The 22,172-nt window shown below is 52.2% G+C and overlaps 1 protein-coding gene across 4 annotated transcripts in view; it reads right to left on the reverse strand.

The window, feature by feature from the left end:
- The window catches only part of ARHGAP26 (Rho GTPase activating protein 26), a 149,414-nt gene that overhangs the window by 22,965 nt on the left and 104,277 nt on the right, over positions 1-22,172 (reverse strand). For all 4 annotated transcript variants that reach the window (XR_010072866.1, XM_063348639.1, XM_063348638.1 and 1 more), the window contains exons 19-20: positions 16,416-16,554; positions 11,128-11,281 (exon numbers count right to left, since the gene is read on the reverse strand). Coding sequence is in view for 3 of the 4 variants with exons in the window: in XM_063348639.1 (XP_063204709.1) it covers positions 11,128-11,281; positions 16,416-16,554 (293 nt within the window). In the remaining variant the exon portion in view is untranslated. The remainder of the gene's footprint in view (positions 1-11,127; positions 11,282-16,415; positions 16,555-22,172) is intronic.

The raw sequence follows: 22,172 nt of genomic DNA on the forward strand, positions 1-22,172 counted from the left end.
GACCGCCCGGCACACCTCTCCCACCAGCTCGGGGCCACTCCACCCCACTGGGACCACAACACCGAGGGTAGAGCCCCCAGTGGGAACAGGTCTGCTCGTCTTAAAAAGAAATTTAGATAAGGCTTTTCCGGAGGAGCTATGACTACAAGATTTTACCTAATCCCTAAAAAATGCCATTTTTTGTTTGGCAGCCAGAGGATCCGCCCCTTGAGGCTGGCCTTCGTGATTAAAGCCCAGATTAGGCAGAAGTCCCACGTTTCGGGGTCTGGGCTGAGCCTTGCGTGGCGGCACAGGGCCGGGCTGGTGGGAGACGCTTCTCCCCGGCCCCGGCAGTCACCAGCCGTGATTTGCCGCGTGTCACCCGAGGGCGACAGGTCCACACCGGGTGCTCAGGGCTCTAATCCCCCCCGCGGGAGGGCAGTGAGGACCGGAGGTGACGGAGGAGGGTCCCGGGGGGGACCCCGGCCCTGAGCCAATGGCCCCGACAACGCCTCTCCCGGCTCTTGGCTTTCACCGGAGCCACAGTGGCTCCCCGCCAGCCGGCCACAATGCGGTGGAAGGAAGAAGAAACAGCTTTGTTTTGCCCAAAGCCTTGCAATTAATCAAGTTCCTATTTCCTCGCGGTCCCGCTTTATCTACCCCAAGTGCCCCAGGCAGTTTCTATCACCATGTAAAGGTCCAGGCGCCCTGCGCCTGCCACGAGACTTTCTTTGCAATTTCGTATGAACCGAGAGAACCAGAAAATGAAGCTAAAGTAAAAAGAAACGTCTTTACTACGGCAAGCACAGCTAGGATGGCATTAAGAGTCCAATGCAACGTGGGAACCCTCCCCGAGAAGGCTGGTGGCTCCAACCCCACCAGCTGCCAATCCCTGGGACACCGCCCTGGGCACCAGCTCTCCCACCCAGGAGGAAGAGGACCCCTCTGAGAACAAATTACCCCATTTTTATAGCAACACACATCAATACAAAACCCTAGTACGTTTTCCTGGTGTTTTTCCAAATTAAAAGTGGGGTTGAATACTGGGGTGGGGGGAGAGCGGGTAAGAATCCAGGTTTCCCAGGGACAGAAGTACTTGATTTATGAGAAAATTTCTTAAACAGAAGTCCCAGAGATACCATTTCAGAGAGCCATTCCCAAAGTGGCTGACGGGAAGGCAGGATGAGGGTGGGACCCACTCCTGCGCCTCCTGTACCTCTAATTGCTGTTATTCTTCGGGAATATAAACAACACGAGCAAAATAAAAGAGAGCCACAAAAGCTTCTGCAAAACAAGGACAAGTGAGCAAAAGGGAGAGGACCTGCAGAGGTCGTGCAGGTTAAGGGCTCGTTTCTGACACACCGCAGCCCGCTCTGGAGAGCAGCTGGGCAGAGGCGGAGAGCACAGAATCACAGACGGGCAGGGGTTGGCAGGGACCTCTGGAGATCACCTCGTCCAGCCCCCTGCCAGAGCAGGGTCACCCAGAGCAGGTGGCACAGGAACGCGTCCAGGCAGGTTTGAGTATCTCCAGAGACGGAGACTCCACAGCCTCTCCGGGCAGCCTGTGCCAGGGCTCTGCCACCCTCACAGTGAAGAAGTTTTTCCTTATGTTCAGATGGAACTTCCTGTGTTGTGCCCATTGCTCCTTGTCGTGTCTCTGGGCACCACTGAAGAGAGCCTGGCCCTTTAGATATTGATGAGCATTGATGAGATTCCCCCCTCAGTCTTGTCTTCTCCAGGCTGAACAGCCCCAGGTCTCAGCTTTTCCTCACAAGAGAGATGCTCCAGTCTCTTGACCATCTTTGCAGCCCTTTGTAGCCCTAGCTCTCTCCTGCCTGGTCCGTCCAGCTTGTCCCAGGGGGCAGGCCAGACCCTCCACCAGCCACCCCGAGCCCCCTATCAGTGCTGTGCCAAGAGCTCGCCAGCTCCCCTGCCATGTGCAGGGCAGATCCTCTGGCTGACAGTCTCTGTATGGTCTTATGTTAATCTATAGATAATTTTTTTCCTTTCAAAAGCAATGCAGGGTTCCTATCTCCTGAACCTTATTCATCTTTCTGAAACAGGCAATATACTTATATGGAAAATACAGCTCAAAATCACAAAGAGCATGAGTTCTGCAACTCATATAATTTGACAACAGGGAAGGGATTATCTCAGAAATACTCTGCCCTATAAGCCTGACCTCCAAGAAACACTGGCACACAGAGGGAAACAGAAGCTCAAAAATTCCCCGGCCGGTCCCTGCTCAGAGGCTCCTCCAGCCCCTGGCACTGCCGTGCTCTCTGTACCCTGCCCAGGGGATGCGGGATCCCCTGGGATCCATCCATCTCCAGGGATGCAGAGTCTGGAGAGGACACATAGAATCATACACTCATGGAATGGTTTGGGTTGGAAGGGACCTTAAAGCCCACCCAGTGCCAGCCCCTGCCCTGGGCAGGGACGCCTCCCACCACACCAGGTTGCTCCAAGCCCCGTCCAACCTGGCCTTGAACACCTCCCGGGATGGGGCAACTCCGATGGGGGATGCCACCTTCAGCACATGACAGTGCTGGCCAAAAAAGCCAGCTGAACCTCAAACTGTGCAAAACTTGACCTGTACGTCAGAAACAGGAGAATGAAATCCCGTATTGCTGTTTGCTGAGTGGCGGTTCTGGATCAGTCCAAAGCTCAGACCCTGAGACTAACGAGGCTTTGCAGTTAAAGCCAGAATTATTTGTACAATCCCAGCAGGAGACGGGAACAGGCAATGAAAGAGGGAGAAAAAGGGGGAAGAGGCATTTGTCATGGATGTCACTGAGGATGTAGATATAACCTGCCAGCTCCCAAAGCCCTTGCGAGGACTGGGCCACACCGAACAGGGCAGCAACAGCCCGAGACGAAACAAAAGTGCCAGGCTGTGGCTCAGCACAGAGCTCTGTCCCGAGGGCAGATGGGGCTGATCCTGCTCAGTGCTGGCAGCACGTCCCCAGCGCTGTAGTCCTGCCACCATGTCCCTCCGCATGAAGAGGGGCAGCTGGACCACAGCCCCGACACCCTCCTGTGCTGCCGCTGGCCCTGGGCCCTGAGGAGCACCCCAGCAGCCCGCTGGCACCGCACCCCGTATTCATCACACGGGGTGACATCATTTTCCTCCTCCCGACGCCCAGCAGAAGCATTCAGCTGACAAGGATGGCAAGCCTTTCTGCCAAGTCAGCAAGATGTTATCTGGCGAGTGCAACAGTTCGTTATTAACCATCTTCATTCGCGTTTTAAAGGTGTGAAAAGCGCAGCAGGGACTCAGGAGCGTCTCCCTTGCAAGACCAGCTGGTTCCACTTCACCCCACGGCTCATCTAACACCGCTGTCGGAATTAGTAACTTCAGCTGCAACCGGACATTTTCCTAGCTTGAAATGGAACACTTCTGAGCAGCTGCCACCTCGGCTCTCACTGCCGAATCCGGTGTGATAAAGACGGGATTTACTTTTAGGATGTAAATCCCAGGGCAGAGTCAAGGCTGCCGCTGCTGCTGCTGCCCCTTGGACGAACCACTTTGGCCTCTCCGCTGCTATTTACCCAACTAGACACTCCATATAATATATCTCAAGTATTGGAAAAAAAAAAAATAGAAACTAAAAAGCAGCTGAGCATTTCTAGAACTTCAACTAAAAAGGCAGAAACGACAGTATTTTGTGAGAGCACCTGACAGGTGTGATCATCATCACTGATAGCAACCACGGGTTAACTCTGCGGCCACGAGAAAGCTCAGTTTCGCCAGGACTGCACGTTTACCCGTGTTTTAAAGCACTGTATTTTATAGGAAAACAGACCCACTCTTGAGGTTAGGTTTTTTCCCCTGTGTGAGTTCAACCGTCCGCGATTTGGGGTGCCAAGGCGGCCGCCGTATCACCCACGGGAGCAGCGCTCCGCGGAGCACCCGCGCACGCGGCCTCTTCGCTGGGCTTTTGTTGGGCTCTGCGCGGAGAATAAAATGCCACCGTCCGACCGCTGCTCTGCCGCCCAACAACAGAAAAGCTGAGCACGGCTGTAAAGAGTTCTTGGGCTTTCACAGCCTGCAGCTCCCTCCCCCGACAAGCTCTCTGTGCGCCTTCAGGGGGGTCTTTCTATAAATAAAAGAAGTTTATTCTAGCTGCCAACTTCACATGGCATACAGAAACCAAGAAACTCTCCCCTGAATTCCTAACCAACACCAGCTTCTGCTGCCCTTTACACCTGGCTAATCTCCTGCTGGCAGCGTAGGGACGCGGCTCCCAAAATAAGAAAGATTTGTTCTTACAGTAATTTGACTAACGAAGCAGGGTACAGTAAAGTTCACATCACTCCCACTACTGCCAACTCCACAAAAGTTTTTAAAAAAAAAAAAAAAAAAAAGAAAAGCAAACCTAAACAATTTATTTTTGCTGCAGAGATCTGCATTCTGCGTGGGTACAAGGAGCAGAGCTGCTGAATAAGGCTGTGTCATGTTTACGTAGTTATTTTTCAGAGTGGAAAAAGTGACTTAAATTCTGTGAGGAACCAGCAGCATTTAAAGGTCTATTTACTTCTCCTCGCCTGCTTTTGCTTATGTGTGTCACAGCTGGTAATTGCCAAAGCTGTTTGCAGTTTTAAGGGATTATTTATTCCAAAAAAATACTGTCCTATCCTGTTTGATACATGGGTGATGCTGCCCTGGTGCTGGACACGGAATTGGGGTGGTGAGGGCGTTCAGGGCAGCCACCTGCTCCTGGCCACCAGCACCACGGCCCCAGCGAGCCGTCAGCCCTCTCCTCCTCCCAGCCTAGGGCTCCCTCCGCTCGGGCCAGCCCCAGGGAGAAGCCACTCATGGAGGCTCTTCTGCAAATATATATTGATCCTTGCAATTTATCTCATTTTCAGGCAGGGAAGGAGAAACGCTGTTCAAGTTTTAACTGGGATGCCTAATGAAGATTTATTCTGGTCCTGTAAATCAAAAGCACGTGGGAATAGCCTCTCTCCCTTAGATTAACTGGGTTATTTTTTTCATGACCACTAGACCTTAGATCCGCTCTTCATGTCTTTCCATGCCCATGGAGGGCAAGAAATAGCCATACTTGGTCAATGAGAAAATAACATAAAATGTAAATAGAGATGTGATGACTAAATCCAAGTTTCCCAAAGCTATTATTTCCCTGAAGGCAGAGTCCCCGGGCAAAGGAGCGGCAAGCAGCACCAGTTGGGGCTGGCCGGCCGGGTGGGATGGCCAACGGGCCCGAAGGGTGGGGAGAGGGGGACAGGGGGAGCTCCACTGGGCTGGTGGTATCTCCTTGAGAAATTGGGTCAAAATGCCTGATAATATTTCATTTTGAGAGAGTAACAGATGATATTCCTTCATCAATTGATTTTTTTTCCTGCAATCCTTATTTTTGATTCGGTTTTTGCCTACAAAGCTAACTCCTGGGGCAACCAGTAAAGGCCTTGATTTTGTAAAGGGAGCTGCTCTGTAATTTCCACCCTGTCACAAAACCGAGCAGACACCGACAGAACATGAACCCATCCTACGTTAAAAGGACTCCCATGACTGCCTCCAAATGCCAAAACAAGCCCTGGTGAAGCTTCACCCTTTGGCTGTTGATGGCAGGGCACGTACCCGGCCCCACCGCCTCCTGAGGGAAAGGCAGAAGCATTACAGGACATATCACGCATAGAATCACAGAATGGTTTGGGTTGGAAGGGACCTTAAAGACCATCTAGACGATGTGACATGATCCCAGAAGTCCTGTCAAGCTGTCCCTTCGGCAGAGGTAGCGGAGCAGTCCTCCGGTGGCAGCAAAGAATTAAAAATGGTGGTGGGGGGGATAAAGTAAGTGCTCAGAGCCACCACTGGGAAACATCACTGCAAGGACGTGACCAGCTTCCATATTCTAGTCTTGTTTGCACGTTCATCCATATAGAAGTGCAGGCTGGCGATTCCGTGGAGCCGCCATGCAAAAATGCAGCCCATCTCGTTACCCCACCTTCAAAACAGCCCTGCACAACAAGAAATTGCTGTGAGAGGAGAAACGGAAACCCTCGCGGCTCCATCTACCTCCTCCAGTCAGTTTATTTTCCAAACTGTAACACATCAGTTGTTGAGCTTCACAAACAACTGTAAAAGCCGGCAGCCAGTGGCAGGTAGGAAGCCAGCCAGAACCACCCAGTAATATACCCAACAGCTAATTTAAGACTGATGTATTACGCTTATTTTAAGCACTAGAAGGTGACTCTAATGAGGCTGTGTAACAGGACTTCTGCCTGCATTCGCAGCACCCACCTCTGATTTGGCCTCGGCCAGATGTACGCACTCGGAGCGGCCGCCCACGCACCCAGCACAGCAGAGGGCTCTGAATAACACAGGGGACACAGATGAGACTCATGAATAAAGCAGGGAAGAAAAAATACAGAGCAAACCCCAATGGAGGTGTCGGTTATCTGCAGTGATACACCCCACGCCGGAGGCTTCCCAGGTATGCATCGCAGAGCCACCAGAGCAAGGGGCTTCTTTTAAAGGATTTTAAAAAACCACAACCTGAAATCTTTTCATAACCGCACAATTTAGTTTGAAAACTTCCCCCGCTTCAGCTGAATTCTGCAGCAACACAGTGCTCTCTGGTTCTCATTTTGCCGTGTTTTCGAAGGAAGCCGTTCTCTGCAAGGGCAGGCTAAAGAAACCCAGCACTTATTTAGAAACATAACCCCCCCACGGGGGCTCTGGTGGCCCCGGCAGCCAGCCCCGGTCCCCTGCACCGTGACAGCTCCTGGCATGGGACAGCAGTCCTGCTGACTCACCAAGTACAACTCCCGCCCAGAGCAGTTTTTCCATAAAAATAAAACCAGCCCTAATAAATAAATGCATTCCCATAGTAAAACCCCGACTGGTGGCTGGGAAGGAAGAACCTTCGCCCCGCGGCACAACCATTTCCCTGCCGGTTGGCGAAGGAGGACCACACTGGAGGGAAGGATGGCGTCGCCCCTGGGAGGGGGACAGGGGTGATGGCACGGAGGCGGGGAGACCTTGTCCCCAGCACAGCCGTGATGCTCGTCGCGCCCGAGGCTGGGGAAGAAGCAGCTCACACTCACCAGGAGGATTCAAAAATGGGCTCAGCTCCCTGAGGAGCAGACCTGGGGGATCCACGACCACTCAGAAGGGAGACCAGAAGCTTTTGTAAACAAAAGCTCAACAAAACAGCTCTGATTTCACAGGCAGAGGTCACAATTTTTAGCATTGCACATTTAAAGGCAACCTTTGAATGCGTCGCTGCTCATTGCGGCAAAAAGAAAACAAGAAATCCCCCAGACTTGCAGTCTTTGCTCTGTACTCCAACAAGTCTCCCACCGAGACGAACTGGAGTTATTTCCACAAGAGCATCAGTTTTCAGCTTCATAAGAAGCGAGAACATCAAAATGAGCCAACTCATTTTGTTTCCCAAATGAGTTTCCCAAGCGCTGCTGCGGAGGGCGAGCAGCTGTGGCACAGCTCCCCAGCAGTCAGCAGCCACCGTGCCCAGCGTCACACCAGGGACACCCCACCCGGGCTCCACCAAGGCTTACGGGATGCAGGTGGAAGCAGGGAATCCAGCTGCAGACTGTGGGAGGAGTCAACTCACAACAGAAAGGTTTGATGGTCTCCGGGACACGCTGTCCCTGCTCCAAGGCAGGCACCGCTTTGGGGCAGCACAACGTGGCAGCCCTCCTTGGGCACTGACCCCAGTTTGGTATCTTGTGACCGGCACAAAAAATGCATTTTCCTCCTCACAGCTGTCGCGCTCTGCCCACTTCATGGCATGTGTGAGAAGGTGACACAGGGCCACCAATGGGCAACCCACTGATGCCACGAGACAGCCATGCTGAAAGGCTCCTCACGTGCCCACTCTGCCCCTCGCCCTGCCTGGGCGGACATCCATTTCAGGACAGCTTTGGCCATGAGCGGGGCCTGGATGGGACGCGGGGGTCACCCTGCCCACCCTGCGCATGCGGGCCAAGGTCAAGAGACGCACCAACACCTGCAGGCACCGAAGCCCAGAATAAAGCAGGAAAAGGCCCTCGTTAATGAAGGCATTTCCCCCACACAGAAACATCCGCCAGCTCATTTTTTTCAGCGGTGCATTTAGCCGCTGAAATAAGGACTAGGTGAGATTAGAAAATAAGAAAATAAGGACTAGGTCAAATTCTGGGCTGGAGTAGTTTTTAATTTACTAACCTTTGCTGTCATCCCGTTCGGGAAGCAGAGATCCCTTTCTTGAAGGGAAGGAAACACCGAATCCAGGATTCTTTTGTACTTGGTTCTCTTAAAGAGTTTTTCTTGTTCAGAAAGAAATCCCTTTTTCTTTCGAGGAGGAAAGCGGGCTTTCCTGGCCTCTGCACACCAGGAATTTTACAGCTTCTCACCTGCAGGGTTTGAATTTCGGGGAGCGCTGGCTCCCAGCTGATCAGCCCGTGGGCAGGCTGAGGGCAATCCAACCCCTCCCGAACGCCTCCTCAAACAGGATGGCCCCCATCCACAGCCGAAACAGTACAGAAAATTGTGAAGAACGCAAGAAAAACCCCAAAGTCCTGAAGCAGAGCTCAAAGATGTGTCTCACAGGAGCCAGCAGAGAATTTGGCAGGGTTTTGAAGGATCGCAAAGGGCAAGGCACCCTGAGGGCTTCCCCGCTGCCGTAACCCTAATTGTGTGCCCAGTAACTACAGGGGAGCAGCAGAACCCCCTGCCCGGCAGCCCCCCAGCCGGTTCCTACGGCTCGACTGCAGCTTGCGTCGCTGCCCAAGGCTTCCTGCAAAGCCCAAATTACTCAGCTGGTTAAAAAAACAGACACAGCTTTATACAGATATTATTTGGGTAGTCCCGCAGAGCAGCAACGGCAAAGCCGCCGGGATACTGGCACCATTCAGACACCCTGCCCCGACCCTGTAAACAGCCGCGGGGCAAGGCTGGGGATAGACCTGCTGCTGGCAGCCTTCCTCGCCCTCCTCATCCTCACCACTGAAAAACGATGCCCCCCCAGAGAGCTGACCACCGGGGACAAAACGCCGAGGACCTGCCAAAGCCATGGGCACAGACTTGTGCTCCTGGGTAAGCAGGCACAGAGGGCTGAAGTGACACCCACATGTGCTGTTTGAAAAGAATAAAATGAAGTCAGACGCTTCAATTCTCATTGAAAGACTGGATTACAGATATTTGATTCAAATATTTGAAGTTATAGAGAAGAAAATATTTGCCTTGTGGTATTATTCACCTTAAGACTTTTCAATCTTTAGCTCACCGTGGACTGACAACTGGTGTATTCCTGCATGTGTAAAAGTGATCACACAATCCCTGGATTTGAGGAAAAGCACCAAATGCCACAAACACTGTCAGAGCCATAAGAGCTGCCGGTGATGTCCTGCTAATCACTATTTCACTTTGCAAAATTGTAACGGCCCCTTAATTGGTGGCAAGCAAATGGTTCCACTGCTGGTCTGCTCAAGTAATTCCTGGGTAACAAGAAGATGGTCCATTCCCCCAGGCCCCACATGGCTTTAACTGATTCATTCTGCTGAACTTCTTTACAATTTCCTTTAAAAAATAAATTATTAGGAAAAGGCAACTCTTGAAATCTGAAAAACTGCAAATTTCGCAGACAATTCATGTAAGGTCACAGCAAGACTCAGGCACACAAACCTTGCTGTATTGTAAGTCACATCATTTTTTTCCCATCGAAGGATAAATAAACTCTAAACATCCTGTTGGGGGAATGGTATGTGACCGACTTCCAGAGCTTCCACCGACAGTATGGGCATGAGATGTCAACACGTCTTTCCTCAGTACATAACATACATAATGCGCAAGTTTAGAGGCGTCCTACCTGTCGGATGCTCAGTTCTGCCACCACAACACTCCCTGCAGGCGCATTCTGGTGGCAGGTAAATTCCGTGGGGAGGAGGCGAGGGATGAGCTGAGCCTCCCACCCCGCTCCCGGAGCCCAGGCCAGGCTGGTTTGGTGCTCGTGCAGCTCGCGGGTTTAGTGGCAGCGATGGAGAGGAGAGAGGCAGAGCGGATGGATGGCAGCCAGAGCCTGTCCCCTGTTCGCCCGCACGCTCCCACGGGCGGCAGCGTCTGCACTTACCTTCCTGCCCGTGCCACAGGCAGGGGCTCACATCCCCCCAGCTGCACCCCAGACCCCCACACCCCAACCCCTGCTGCCAACCAAGCCAACAGCAACCAGTTTCACCATCTCTACCAGTACTCACGCTGGCACTCAGCCATCTCAAGCCCTTAGTAATCTTTCCACTGATAACCATAAGCAAAAATCTCACTGTCTGCTCTCAAGGGACTGGGGGTTTCTATGGTTGAGTGGGAACTGGAAGTGTTCGGAGCCTGTGGGAGGACCGCAGCAGTGGGAAGGAAGGTCTCCTTTAATCGCAAAGGTCACCGCATTCGGCGAAGCCATAAAGTGCCGTGGCGGGAGCAGAATTCCTCCCGCTGGTCCGCGGGGACGGTCAGGGGCGAGCTGAGGAGGCCGGGGGGAAGATGGGCTTCGGCTTGCAAGGACTGCAATGGCTCGTGAAGATCTGAGCGGATCTTCACATGTATGAGGAGGGGAGGTTCTGTGGGAAAATGCTATCGGGCCCGGCAGAGCCACGGCAGGAAGGAAATTCCCCCAGCAGAGACGGCCATCGGCGCGAGGGCTCAGCTGCGTCAAGTTCAGGGGACTTCATAAATAACTCGGCCCTCCCCAGGGAGTCATTGCTAAGGTCGCTATTTTTTCCCTTGAACTTTCCAGATGAAGGAAGCAATAGCAGAGGCAATGGCACAGATTTGGCTGGAGATCAACTGTACTGACAACACTCACAGAATTTAACTCAGAAGAAAAGTCCTTTGTGTTTGCTGGAGTTATCACCAGATGGGCTGAGCAGTCCAAGCAGCAACATGGAGTTCTGCTCCAGAAATATTCCACATGTGCAAGATAATCAGAGCTGAAACTCGTCGGCAGATATAACCCCCAATAACTAATTCCGCCGCTTAGAGTTAAAAATGCAGGGCACATGCTAGGTGCCCATTAAAAATTCAAATGTTAAATTGTATTCTTCAACAAACTGCTGGGATTCAGAGTAAGAAACAGCCCTGATTAAAGATTAAGGACGGAGCGCCTATAAAACACTAATTACCACTGTACTTACAGTGAATTTGGCCTGTTGGGTTTAATTACTTCTAGCTCAAGATCACTCGAGTTCAGGCTGGGCTGGGGAGCGCTGTTGGAGTTGAGGAAGCTGTTTACGTTTGAAGAGATGACGGATTCCAGGCTGGAGTTGATGATACTGTTCCTGTTCTCCTCTGAAAAAAACAGCAAAACCCAAGAACCATCAGCCATCGCACACAGCTGCCGTCGCGCACAAACGGAACGAGCGTACTGCTGCCGAGGCACCCGCCGCTCCTGCTGATAATCCCTGCCCTAACGCAAACAGGGCAGCGTCTTACCAGACCCCAGAAGACAGGCAGTTTGTTTACAGTCATGTTTTCTAGATATTTTACATTAAACTATAAGAAATTCCAGGTACTCTTTTCATTTTTCTTAAGGTGCAGCTATGTTTTAAATGAACACCATCTTTAGTTAAGAAAAACGTTCATTTTTCTCAAAGCATTAATATTTTATGTTCCCAAAGACATCCAAAGTACCACACAACCTGAAAAAAATTAAAATGCAAACTACATAGAAGAACGGATTTCTCTGTGAGTGGAAGCAGCTGCCCCGGGAGCGTGCATGTTGTGACAGAGCAAGGCAACATCTTAGAACATGAAAAGGACAGATCACCCAGGTAAGGTTTATCTCAGCAAGAAAATGCGCCAGCCTAGCACTTGACATCAACCTCTATCGCTCTTTCCTGGCCAGGTCTATAAGGAGACAGGGGACGGGGCTTTTCTGCTCCATTTCAGCTCTGTCCTTCTGAATCACACACTGAAACAGCTCTGGGCCAGAAAGTTGGCGTTACTGATCCGCAATAGCGCCTGGTGCTTGTTCCGGCCACGGTGCTGGCCCTCCTACGGCGGGAAACACTGGCACCGCTCTGCTGACAACCTGGAGGTTTCTTAGAACTTCTCGTTTCCCACGATCATGTTCTGTTAGGAGATTCCCCCCCTTATTTGTGTAACTTCAGCAGCAAGGAGTGAAAATAATACGCATCCCAAACCGACACCGCAGCGTGAGCTCCCTCCTCAGCTCTACGCCGAATTACCTAAAACCACATTAATTCATTTTCATAAGATGCCTTTTCCGCATAAGCAGTAATTGTAATTGTGAGAAGCAATCATCATCACTGATGGCACGGAAAGCAGCCCCATTGCACAGAACTGCTACGTCGGTGATGGTGTTTTCCTGAAAGATAGGCACCTGCTGGAAAACATAATGAGTCCTACTTTAATGATAAATCTTTCAAAGAAATTATTTTTCCAGTGCACACTAGTATGATCAAATTACCACCAAAAAGCACATAGTAATAGGGAATCCTGTATTCTCAATCCCTTTAAATTGTACGCTTCTGCTTGCATTACAAGGAGAACACGTAACACTCACCCCCATCCTGCACACATTTAAAGGAGGATAAAAGGGTGCAAGAGGAGCTCCTGGGATGTTCTGCCCCCTCTGCTCCGCTCGGGGGAGACCCCCCTGCAGTGCTGCCTCCAGCTCTGGGGCACCAACAGCAGAAGGACACGGAGCTGTTGGAGCGGGGCCAGAGGAGGCCCCGGAGATGCTGGGAGGGCTGGAGCCCCTCTGCTGTGAGGACAGGCTGAGAGAGCTGGGGGGGTTCAGCCTGGAGAAGAGAAGGCTCCGGGGAGACCTTGGAGCCCCTTCCAGTCCCTCAAGGGGCTCCAGGAGAGCTGGGGAGGGACTCTGGAGCAGGGAGGGGAGCCATAGGATGAGGGGGAACGGTTTCATACTGAAAGAGGGAAGATTTAGATGAGAGATTAGGAAGAAATTCTTTCCTGTGAGGGTGGTGAGTACAGTTGATAAAGAAGAGTGCTTTCCCCAGAGAGGCAGGTCCTCTGATACGAAGCTATGAGCTCGCGAAAGCCCACCTGGGACCCAGAGGATGTAAGCACTTTGTGATGAAAAAGATTATCCAGGCAGAAGGTAAGAGGCAAAAGTGAAGAAAAGCAGAGCACTGACCTCCACAATCATTGACAGGCAGACGTGGGAGCCAGCAGATGAAATAAGGCAGAAATTAAGCTACCAATGGACCTAAAAACCCCAAAAGGCCAACCCAAATGACTCCTCTATTTTTTCATCTCCCAGTAGAGGTTCAGTAGTGCCATGGCAGACCACCTCCGCGCGTGGCAAGGTCGCCAAGCCCCGGGCCTGCCCACACCGAGCCCACCGGGCTGAGGGCCATGCCAGAGGCCGTGAGGAGTGGGGACCTGATGGACTGTGGTCTAACGCTAGATCTGATTATTTCCAAACATTTTCTGCCCAAGGCTGAAGTCCGAAAATAAGCCCAGTAAGCCTAAGAAATCAGTGTCAGTTGTCGGCCTAATCTCAGAGCTAGCTGCCAGCCAATATTGCATTAAAGTCCCTATCAGCCAAGAAACTGGAAGTGTTTCATCTAAAGAGGAAGGGAGATGAACGGCAGAATCTGAACCTCTTGCTTTATTTTATTTCCTCCTTTTTAAAAGGCTGATACTGTGTTTTGCTTTGTGTTTTTAAAAGCTTATGTGATGGATTCTTCGCTGTGAGATTTAATTTGGTCGTACAGCTACGAGAGCAGAACTGCCCATCAGATAAAGGCTGTTTCTCTCCGTCCCGCAGAAGAGCCCCTTCGGGAGTCGCCGGCAGAGCCGGGTGCGGGGGCTCACGGCAGCCACTGACACCCGCCCCCCTGCAGCACAGCCCCGGCTCCTGGCTGCATCTCCTCTCTGCTGGCACCGTGGCCCAGCTCCCAACGATGACAGCTCCCATTAATAAACCAAACCAGCAACTTCTCTCCAGGAGCACCACAACTACCTTTCTGGAAAGGAGAGGCCGGACTTGTACATGTTTTGCAGCCCTCCCCTTGCTAAAGAGCAAACCCTCCCGCTGCCAAACTGCTTGGCCAGTCTCGGTCCCTCTCTCTCAGCTCGAGAACCAGCAACACACCGAAGCCAGGTTGAGTTTTCACCCAAACGCTTGTGAATCCAAATGGAAAGTCAGTCGGGCAGAGCTGCGGGAGCCTCACCGAAGGCAAAGGCTTCTGGGGGCTCTCCCCCAGCAAAGGCCGCCCTGTGCCACCACCAGCAGAGCAGCAGCTTCTGCCTCAGAACCTCATCTACGGCACCTTGACAGCAGCTACCCACGGGGACCACAGAAGTGATGACAACAGCACTCTGCACAACAAAATATGAGCAAAGTGCCCAAACGCTGTTTATAATGAAGAACTGATAAAGAACAAACTGGTATATTTGCTGTTAACGATACTTGTTCCAAAATACCCACTCAGTTCCTGGGTCAGTTGTGGACAAAACAGCAAATATTTAACAATGAAATAATCACTATAATTATCTAATCTACTCTCTGGCGTGATCCTGTCTGTTGAACATTACAATTTTTGACTTACGCACAGCTTTGTATGATGAATTTTAGTGAAAATTTTTGAAAGGTATTTGACTTCGATAAACAGATTTCAAGTAATGGAAAATCCACTGTCCCACTTAACTTCTTCTTATGGTTAAACTGCGCTCAGTCTTACAAAACGTGCACTCTGTTTCCATTTTTGAACAAGTCTAGCTTTGATTTCCAGCTATTAGATCTTTCTATGTCTTTGTTTCATGGCCAGCTGGCTCTTGCAGCGTGCCTTCGCTCTTCCCGTTGGGCTGGGGCTCCTGGGAGCCACCTCTCCCTCTTCCAGTACCTGTTTTGAGGCACGAGTGCCAACGTGAGCACCGACTTCAGGGCTCCCTGTGCCTCACCCCCGGGACAGCCACCGGCAAAGGAGAGAAGCGCTTCTAACGAACTGCTGCCGAAGGTGCCAGCTGCTTCTGTGTCACAGCAGAGACATTTCTGTGTCACAGCTCAGGACACAATGCAGACATGGCACTCAGCTCGGCCTGAGCTGCTGCCCAAGCCCTTGCGCTTCAGCCTGACTTAGAGCCTTGGTCCATCCCCAGAACAGTAAGAAAAGAAACCTCACATTATTGCTCAACCGACGCGTGCAGCAGGGACAGCAAACACCAAATAAAATGGTTGTGGCTCCACACAGGAGACTACAAGCTGTCAGGAGGAAAATTGAGAAAACATTGCTTTGTGTGAGAATAAATAAATGCAGGAATAAATAAATGAACTCAGTTCCTTTTCTAGGCAAGGGGAGGATGGTACGCGAAGGCTCTGGCAGCCGGGTGACTCTAGAGTCTAAGAAGCAACTGCTTAGTTAGCACCAAATAAATTACTTAGGCTGAAATTTTTCAAAAGCAGCTTTTGATATTTGAGGCTCCACCGAGGGCTGAGTAATACGCTATTTCCAGAGCACGCTTTGGTGCTACCACTGCTTCCTTAAACCCACGTGTATCGTCATGACATCCTCCGAAATGAGAGTGCCTGGTAATTAACAGTAACTCAATCAGAGGCCGAGAAGCCCACGTGTTTTGAGAGTCAGCAAAGTTCACGGCAGCCACTCCATCCACCCGGCAGCTTTAGGTCCTGGGCAGACGGGATAACTCCAGCCTCGCCCCGCTCCTCGCCCCCCGTGTCACTTGCTCTGCTCACCAGGTCACTCTGCTGCTTTCTGAGCAAACTGGGGCAGTTTGTGCAAGCGGCCATTCCCCGGCGCAGCCCAAGGAAAGGGCTGGGAGCGCGTGGCCAGGAGAAGGGCAGAGCTGGGCATTGGGCTTACGCTGTAACGTGAAGACACAGCCAGCAAAGACATTTCTGCCACTCCATAAGCAGGGATGGGGCATCGACCCTCTCACCTAAATATCTGGCGCATCAATTAGTGACAGAAATGGAAAGATGATCTTTCAACATTTTCCAACTGTCATGGGACATAATCCTCAGAAAAACGCAGGACCTCCTGGCCGAGTTTTCATGCCTGTAAAAGGCAAAGTGCCTGCGGGCACCCAAAAAGGGTCGCCATTTGGAGACGCCGGAGGGTGTCCACCCTCGCCGCATGTGCTGTGCCCCGCGTGCGGGAGCCGGTGACGGGGAGGAGGGGGCTCCGGGAACATGAGAAGGGGACTGTGCAGGGGCCCGCCAGGTGGGGAGGGAACAGCAACACTTTATACTGTGCTAAGGCAGCCTCGATCCAAGCCCCTGGTCCAGGGCTGGGATGCCAGGGAATCTTCACGCTCCCCACCAGCGTGACAGCAGGGGAAACTGAAGCCTGTTAGGGAAATCGTCTCTTCCACTGACACCAGTCAAATTGCACGGGAATGGCATGGGAATTACAATCCGTTAGTCACAATTAGGGCAAAAACTTTGTCAGGAGCCGTGGCTCAGCACACTTACGCTTCTCATTGGGCTGCGGCGTGTGAAAGAGCGTCAGGGGTCTCTCGCTGCAGGAGGGAGGCTTCGAGTCCATGCTCTTCTTGCGAGATAACAGCAGCTGCGAGTTCAATGGCGGAGTCTCTGGCACCGTGTTAAATATCTGTTAAAAATAATAAACAAGTTGCGCTTTAGCATCACCCCTCTGAACAGAAGAGCTGCCTACCTGCCTGGTCTGCACCGCTCCACAGAGCAGTGTCTGAGGAAGACACGCATTCAACAAGGCAACATTTTGAGTCCAATTTCCTAAATTCCACATTCCTACCCTGCCTGCGCTCCTTTTCCCTGTTCCTCACCCAAGATGTGTGTTGAAAGATGTGAAGAACCTCAATACTTGGGCACTCTGCTGAGTTTTCAAGGGTATGGGGTGCCCCAGCAGGTGATGGTGAGAGTCCCCTGGGGAAGGGAAACCAGCATGTCCCCCCGTATGCCCCCCCACAGCCCAGCCCTCACACCCACCAAAGGCCACCAGCTTGGGAGAGCCTTCGCCATGTCCAGCCACAGCCATCAGCAAACTGAGTAATCGCATTTTTCTCAATGGAATTTTAAAACTGCACAAACCTAAGGAGCAGCAGCTTCGTTTGTTGCTGATTTTTGGTTATTTACTCTTCCTTTTCTGGACCCCCAGGCTCAGACAACATCAGTGTTGCCTCAAGACCAGCTCTCCCAAGGTCTCCCTTCGCTACAGTATATTAAACACCATCCCTCCGTGTCTTTCCCTGCTCTACCTGTCCTGCCAGAGAGCCGACCGGCGCTGCCGGGGGTTGCCGATAGAAAAACCGTATTTCAGAGGCAGTTGCTGCAGTGGCAGGGCCGGGGGAACCCTCTGGAGCCCGCAGCCTTCGCCGCTGCTCACGGACAGCTTTGCCCTGCAGAAAGCCATCAAGTGCTGCCTGCCAGCTCGCGGGAGCGGCTGCCAGCGGTTAATTGGTTTGTTTCGTGTAATAACAACAAAATCCTTACACACACACACACATAAACCCTCCATGCCCGTTTCCACAAATAAATGCGAAAAAGCCAAGATGCATTAGCCAAAAATTGTAATGTCACATCTCTCCCCCAAAGCAGGAAGAGGTGGGTGGGAAGGGCAGTCCTTAAGCCCTCGGAGAGGAGCTAACGAACTGTTCTCAATGAATCAAACACCTCGCAGCTAAGGGCATCGTGCCCCAACCTTTCTATCTGTAGGGACTCGCTGCCCAGGCTTAGGTCCGGCATCCGAGCCCGCGTTGGGGGGAGGCGCAGGCAGCGGGGGAGAATCACTGCCGCCAGCTCCTGCGCCCACGGCCCGGCCCCGCAGCGCGTGGCTCTGATGTGCAGAGCCGGGCACACCGCAACACCCACGGAGGGACTACGGAGTCCCACTGCAGCCCTTCCCAGAGAGCTCACCGAGCCATTCACACATTCCTCCCGGGCTTATGGGAGAGCGGAGGGAGCAGCAGCCCAAGCCGTGCTCTCCGCATGCAGCACTGCTCATTTTCACCCCTGTTCCCACCTCCAGAGCTGCTGTTTCCCAGGCTCCCTACAGGGGTTTGGGGACCAGCAGCTCCCCAGCCCCTTGCATGGCTGCTGCACCCTGCTCCCTGCACCCCAACAGTCTACCAGTCTACGCCAGCACCCCACCATCCCCTCTAGCACCCCCCATCCCGGTTCGGAGGGCTGTTCGCAGCGCATTGCTCACCATGCTAAAACACGACACAGCTGCACATGCTTCAGGGGCCAGTCCCGGCTGCGGGGATCCCTGCCGTGAGCCCCCTGCTCTGCCTGCTAAATACAGCTTCTCTGGGGCAGGATCCTCACTACGGGGGGGCCAAAATTGGTACCAGGGCACCTTGCCTGCCCAGGGCTGCGTTCCTCATCCCCAGCACCACCACGGCTGCTTTAACATGCTCTTGCTTTCAAATTGCTTTTCAATAGTAAATTCTACTTGGGAAATATAATGAAATATACAAATCAAGCAAGATAAAAGTATTGATTTATGAATTGCATTTTATGCAATGATTTCCCACAGCACACTTCAAAATAAACTTCCAGGTTTTCGTTTCCTTTTTTTTTGGGTCTTTAATAAGAGAAGATATATATGCTCTTAAATTAGGAACTCAGTGACTAAAATCAGCCTCAGCTTATAAGGAGGCCACATTTTTAAATGCAGCTGGAACATCGCTATGAAACAATTTTACTGAAAAGCTTCAGCCCCTGAGATCTTGTGCACTCCAACTTACCGTAACCAACTCTGCATTCCTGTTAAAAAGCCCAATCAGCCCAAATACCCCCACCGCAGCTGGTCCACCCTGCACCCCTGTGCACGGTCTTGGGCCGTGCTGGCGGAGGCCGGGGGATGCGCGGGAGGCAGGGGATGCAGAGCGGGGGGCTCACAGCGCAGGTCCCCGCAGACGGGCCGGGCCCCCGCAGCGTGGGCAGCGGGGCCATGGTTCGGTGTGGCGAGCAGCGTGCTACGAACAGCCCTTCGAACCACGACCCACCAGATGGGCTGAGCACGGCGCCTGTGCTGGGGAGGGCTGGTGGGGTGTGGGAAGGGTTGTTGGGGTGCTGGGAGGACTATTGAGGTGCAGGAAGGGTTGTTGTCACGCTGGGAGGATTGCTGGGGTGCTGTGAGGGGTGTCAGGGTGCTGAGGAGGGCTGTTGGGGTGTGGGAAGGGTTGCTGGGGTGCTGAGGAGGGCTGTTGGGGTGCTGGGACAGTTGTTGGGGTGCTGGAAGGATTGGTGGGGTGCTGTGAGGGCTGTTGGGGTGCTGGGGAAGGCTGTTCCCACCTCCAAAGCGGCTGTTTCCCAGGCTCCCCACGGAAGTTTGGGGGCCAGCCCCTCCCCAGCCCCTTGCACAGCTGCTGCACCCCACTCCCTGCAGCCCACCAGCCCTCCCCAGCATCCCACCAGTACCCCCCAGCACCCCAACAGCCTCTCCATCACCCCACCAGCCCTCCCCAGCATCCCACCAGTACCCCCCAGCACCACAACAGCCCCTCCATCACCCCACCAGCATGCCCGGTCCCTGACCATGGGAGCAGCTGACTCTGTGCAGAGCTGGGCACGCTGCAAAACCCACGGATGCGTTATGGAGTACCAGTGCAGCCCTTCCCGGAGAGCTCTTCACCCACAGATCTCCTCAGCATCCCAAGCCGCCATGGCATCTCCACGGAGCTGCGGGTGGAGAGGGGGAGCAGAAGCCATGTGGAGGCGGAGGCAGGGCTATTAAAAGCTGCTCTCTCCACCACCTCTGAGTCGCACAAAGCACACAGGCTAAATTTAGCAGCTCACAATGGAGAAAAGTCAATTAACAGCTCCATTTAAAAAAGCACAACGCCGATTTCGAAGGTCTAAGGAGAGACCCCAAGACCTGTAAGACAAATAGCTCACTGTAGATGCGGCTTTGCCATTATTGTCTACAGGGAAACGGCACAGATCTGTTCAGCAGCGAAAGAAACCAGCATTGCTGGACCAAAACCTCCTACTCCATCTCCCTCAGCTCAGACATCGCCTGCACAAAACCCCTCCTCCTCTTCACAGGAAAGTTTCTCAGGTTTGTTTCATTTTTTAATTTAACAAGAATAGCCGAGACGTGCTCCTCACTGCGCAAACCTGTTGTATAGCTCTCCCAGTCACAGAGTCCAATTAACAGGGAGAGAGAGACAGTTTAATAGCCGGAGTGGGAGAGGAGCAGCCAGGATTCATAAATCACATTTACAGCCCTACCATGTCGCTCGCTCGCTCCTTCAGCCTGATGCAAGCAGCAATTCTGCTGCTCCATACCACCTTCTCCCTGCCTGAAAAACAGCAAAGACCCAGCAGCACCTCCTCTCCCATTAGTTAAAAGGCTTTTTTAAATCCCTCTCCCACCTCTGAAAAAAACCCATCCAGGTGCTGCCACATCTTTTACCCTGCACCTCTTCCAGAGAGACCACGGCCCCATCCCGGCGCCGTCTGCCCAGCTCCAAATGCTGCTCCGGGCGAGGGGAGGGATGAGGCACCCCCTCTCCCTGGGGTCGGAGGAATCGCTCCGCACAGCCGGGGGTGCTGGTGGGGCCGGGGATGGTGCCCCCTCCGTCACAGCCCTCCTTCCCTCCCCGCACGCCGGCACGCACTGCAGGATCGCCTTGTGCTTGGTATTAATTACCCCATTACACCCATTTTATTACCAGGAAGGCGAAAACCAGGTGGGCTGGGTCCCCTGCCCAAGCAGAGGGACACGACACAACAGCTCATGGGTGTTCAGCCCCAGGTCTCTGCTCCGGCCAACAGCCTGGTGTATCCCTGTGCACAAAGCTGTGTCTGGGCTCGCTCGGGGAACTCGAGGAATAAGAACCTGCTGTGACTTTCAAAATACCAGCGGTACTAAGTCTTATACACGGCTAAAACTACCAACAGCACCACTAAACATTTCAGGTAATTAAAGAAAAGAATAAAACGAAGACAAGGTGCTGAGGGCCTTGACTTCAGTATTAGGCTTTAGCATTTGCTGAGGTTAGTGTTGGAGTCTGTGTAATTCCCTGCATAAACTAGTCTCCCATTTGTCATCACTACTGGCTGCATTAACATTTCACCTGGTCAAGCTTTTGTCTGGAGGGAACATCATCAAGACAGTAAATCGATCTCTTAATTTTGTAACACCTCAGAACAATGGCCTTTTCCAGAGAGCTATAAAAATTTAAGCTTTGGAAAAGAACATGGATGGGCATCTGCAATTGTCAGATGCAATAGTATTTCAATATTACTTTTGGCTAACATTTAATTTCTAAATCAGAAGTAGGGTGTTAAATAGCAAGCGCTTGAGTAACCAGACATACAACACAGCATCCTTATTTTCGTTTGTACAGGGTGCGCTCTTGGTTTGCCTGTCACGGCAACATCCAGAGCCATAGAAGAATAATCATTTTATCCATTTAATTATATATAATCAGGATATATTTTATAACACATTCCCTTAATGTATTGGATTCACAAACACACACAGAAAAGGCCGAGAATTGCTAACGGATAAATCTTGTTAAGCAGCAGTTTGACATTCTGCTGGTTGGTTGGGTAGCGTTGGGCAGAGCACGCTGCTCCTGCTCGGCTCTTTCAGGGTTCCTGTTTGCTGCACTGCAATATCTGGCAGGCGAATGGAGCCGTCGTCCCCTTCTCCCCAGGCCCTGATCCTACTCTGATCCCAACGCTATCCCACATTTCCAGAAGACCCGGTGTGGGTACAACCCGTGGGAGACCACCACAGTGCAGCAGTTCCCGGTGGCAGCTGCAATCACAGAGACAAACTCAAGGGCTGCGGTACCTCGATGCACAGGGACCTTCTCGAGGAGAACGTGTCTGAGAAGCTTTAAAAACCGTCTCAGAGTTTATTGCTGCTATTGCGAGTACAACAAACAATTCAGATCCAAGACCTGGAAACCTGTTACATCTCCAGGAACGATTTAACTTTTTGGATTACAGACAGGGTTTAATGGTCTGTGTCGGACGCTCTGGCAACAAAGAGCAAACCATAATTTACCAGCCATTCCGGGAACCTTCAGAAAGTCTGTTGTTTCTGTTTCTGTTTTGCCGACTACAATTCCAAACTCACATGGCTCCCATGGCACACGGGAAGCGCCACACGCACAGGGCACAGGACAACCCAGCGGCACCGCCGAAGGCGGCACGAGCTCACGGTAACCAGTGAAGACACCGGGCGACCCGCACCGTAACCTGCAGCATCCTCCTCTGAAACGTACGATT

Source organism: Chroicocephalus ridibundus, chromosome 11 (assembly GCF_963924245.1).
Source record: "Chroicocephalus ridibundus chromosome 11, bChrRid1.1, whole genome shotgun sequence".
NCBI lineage: Eukaryota > Metazoa > Chordata > Aves > Charadriiformes > Laridae > Chroicocephalus > Chroicocephalus ridibundus.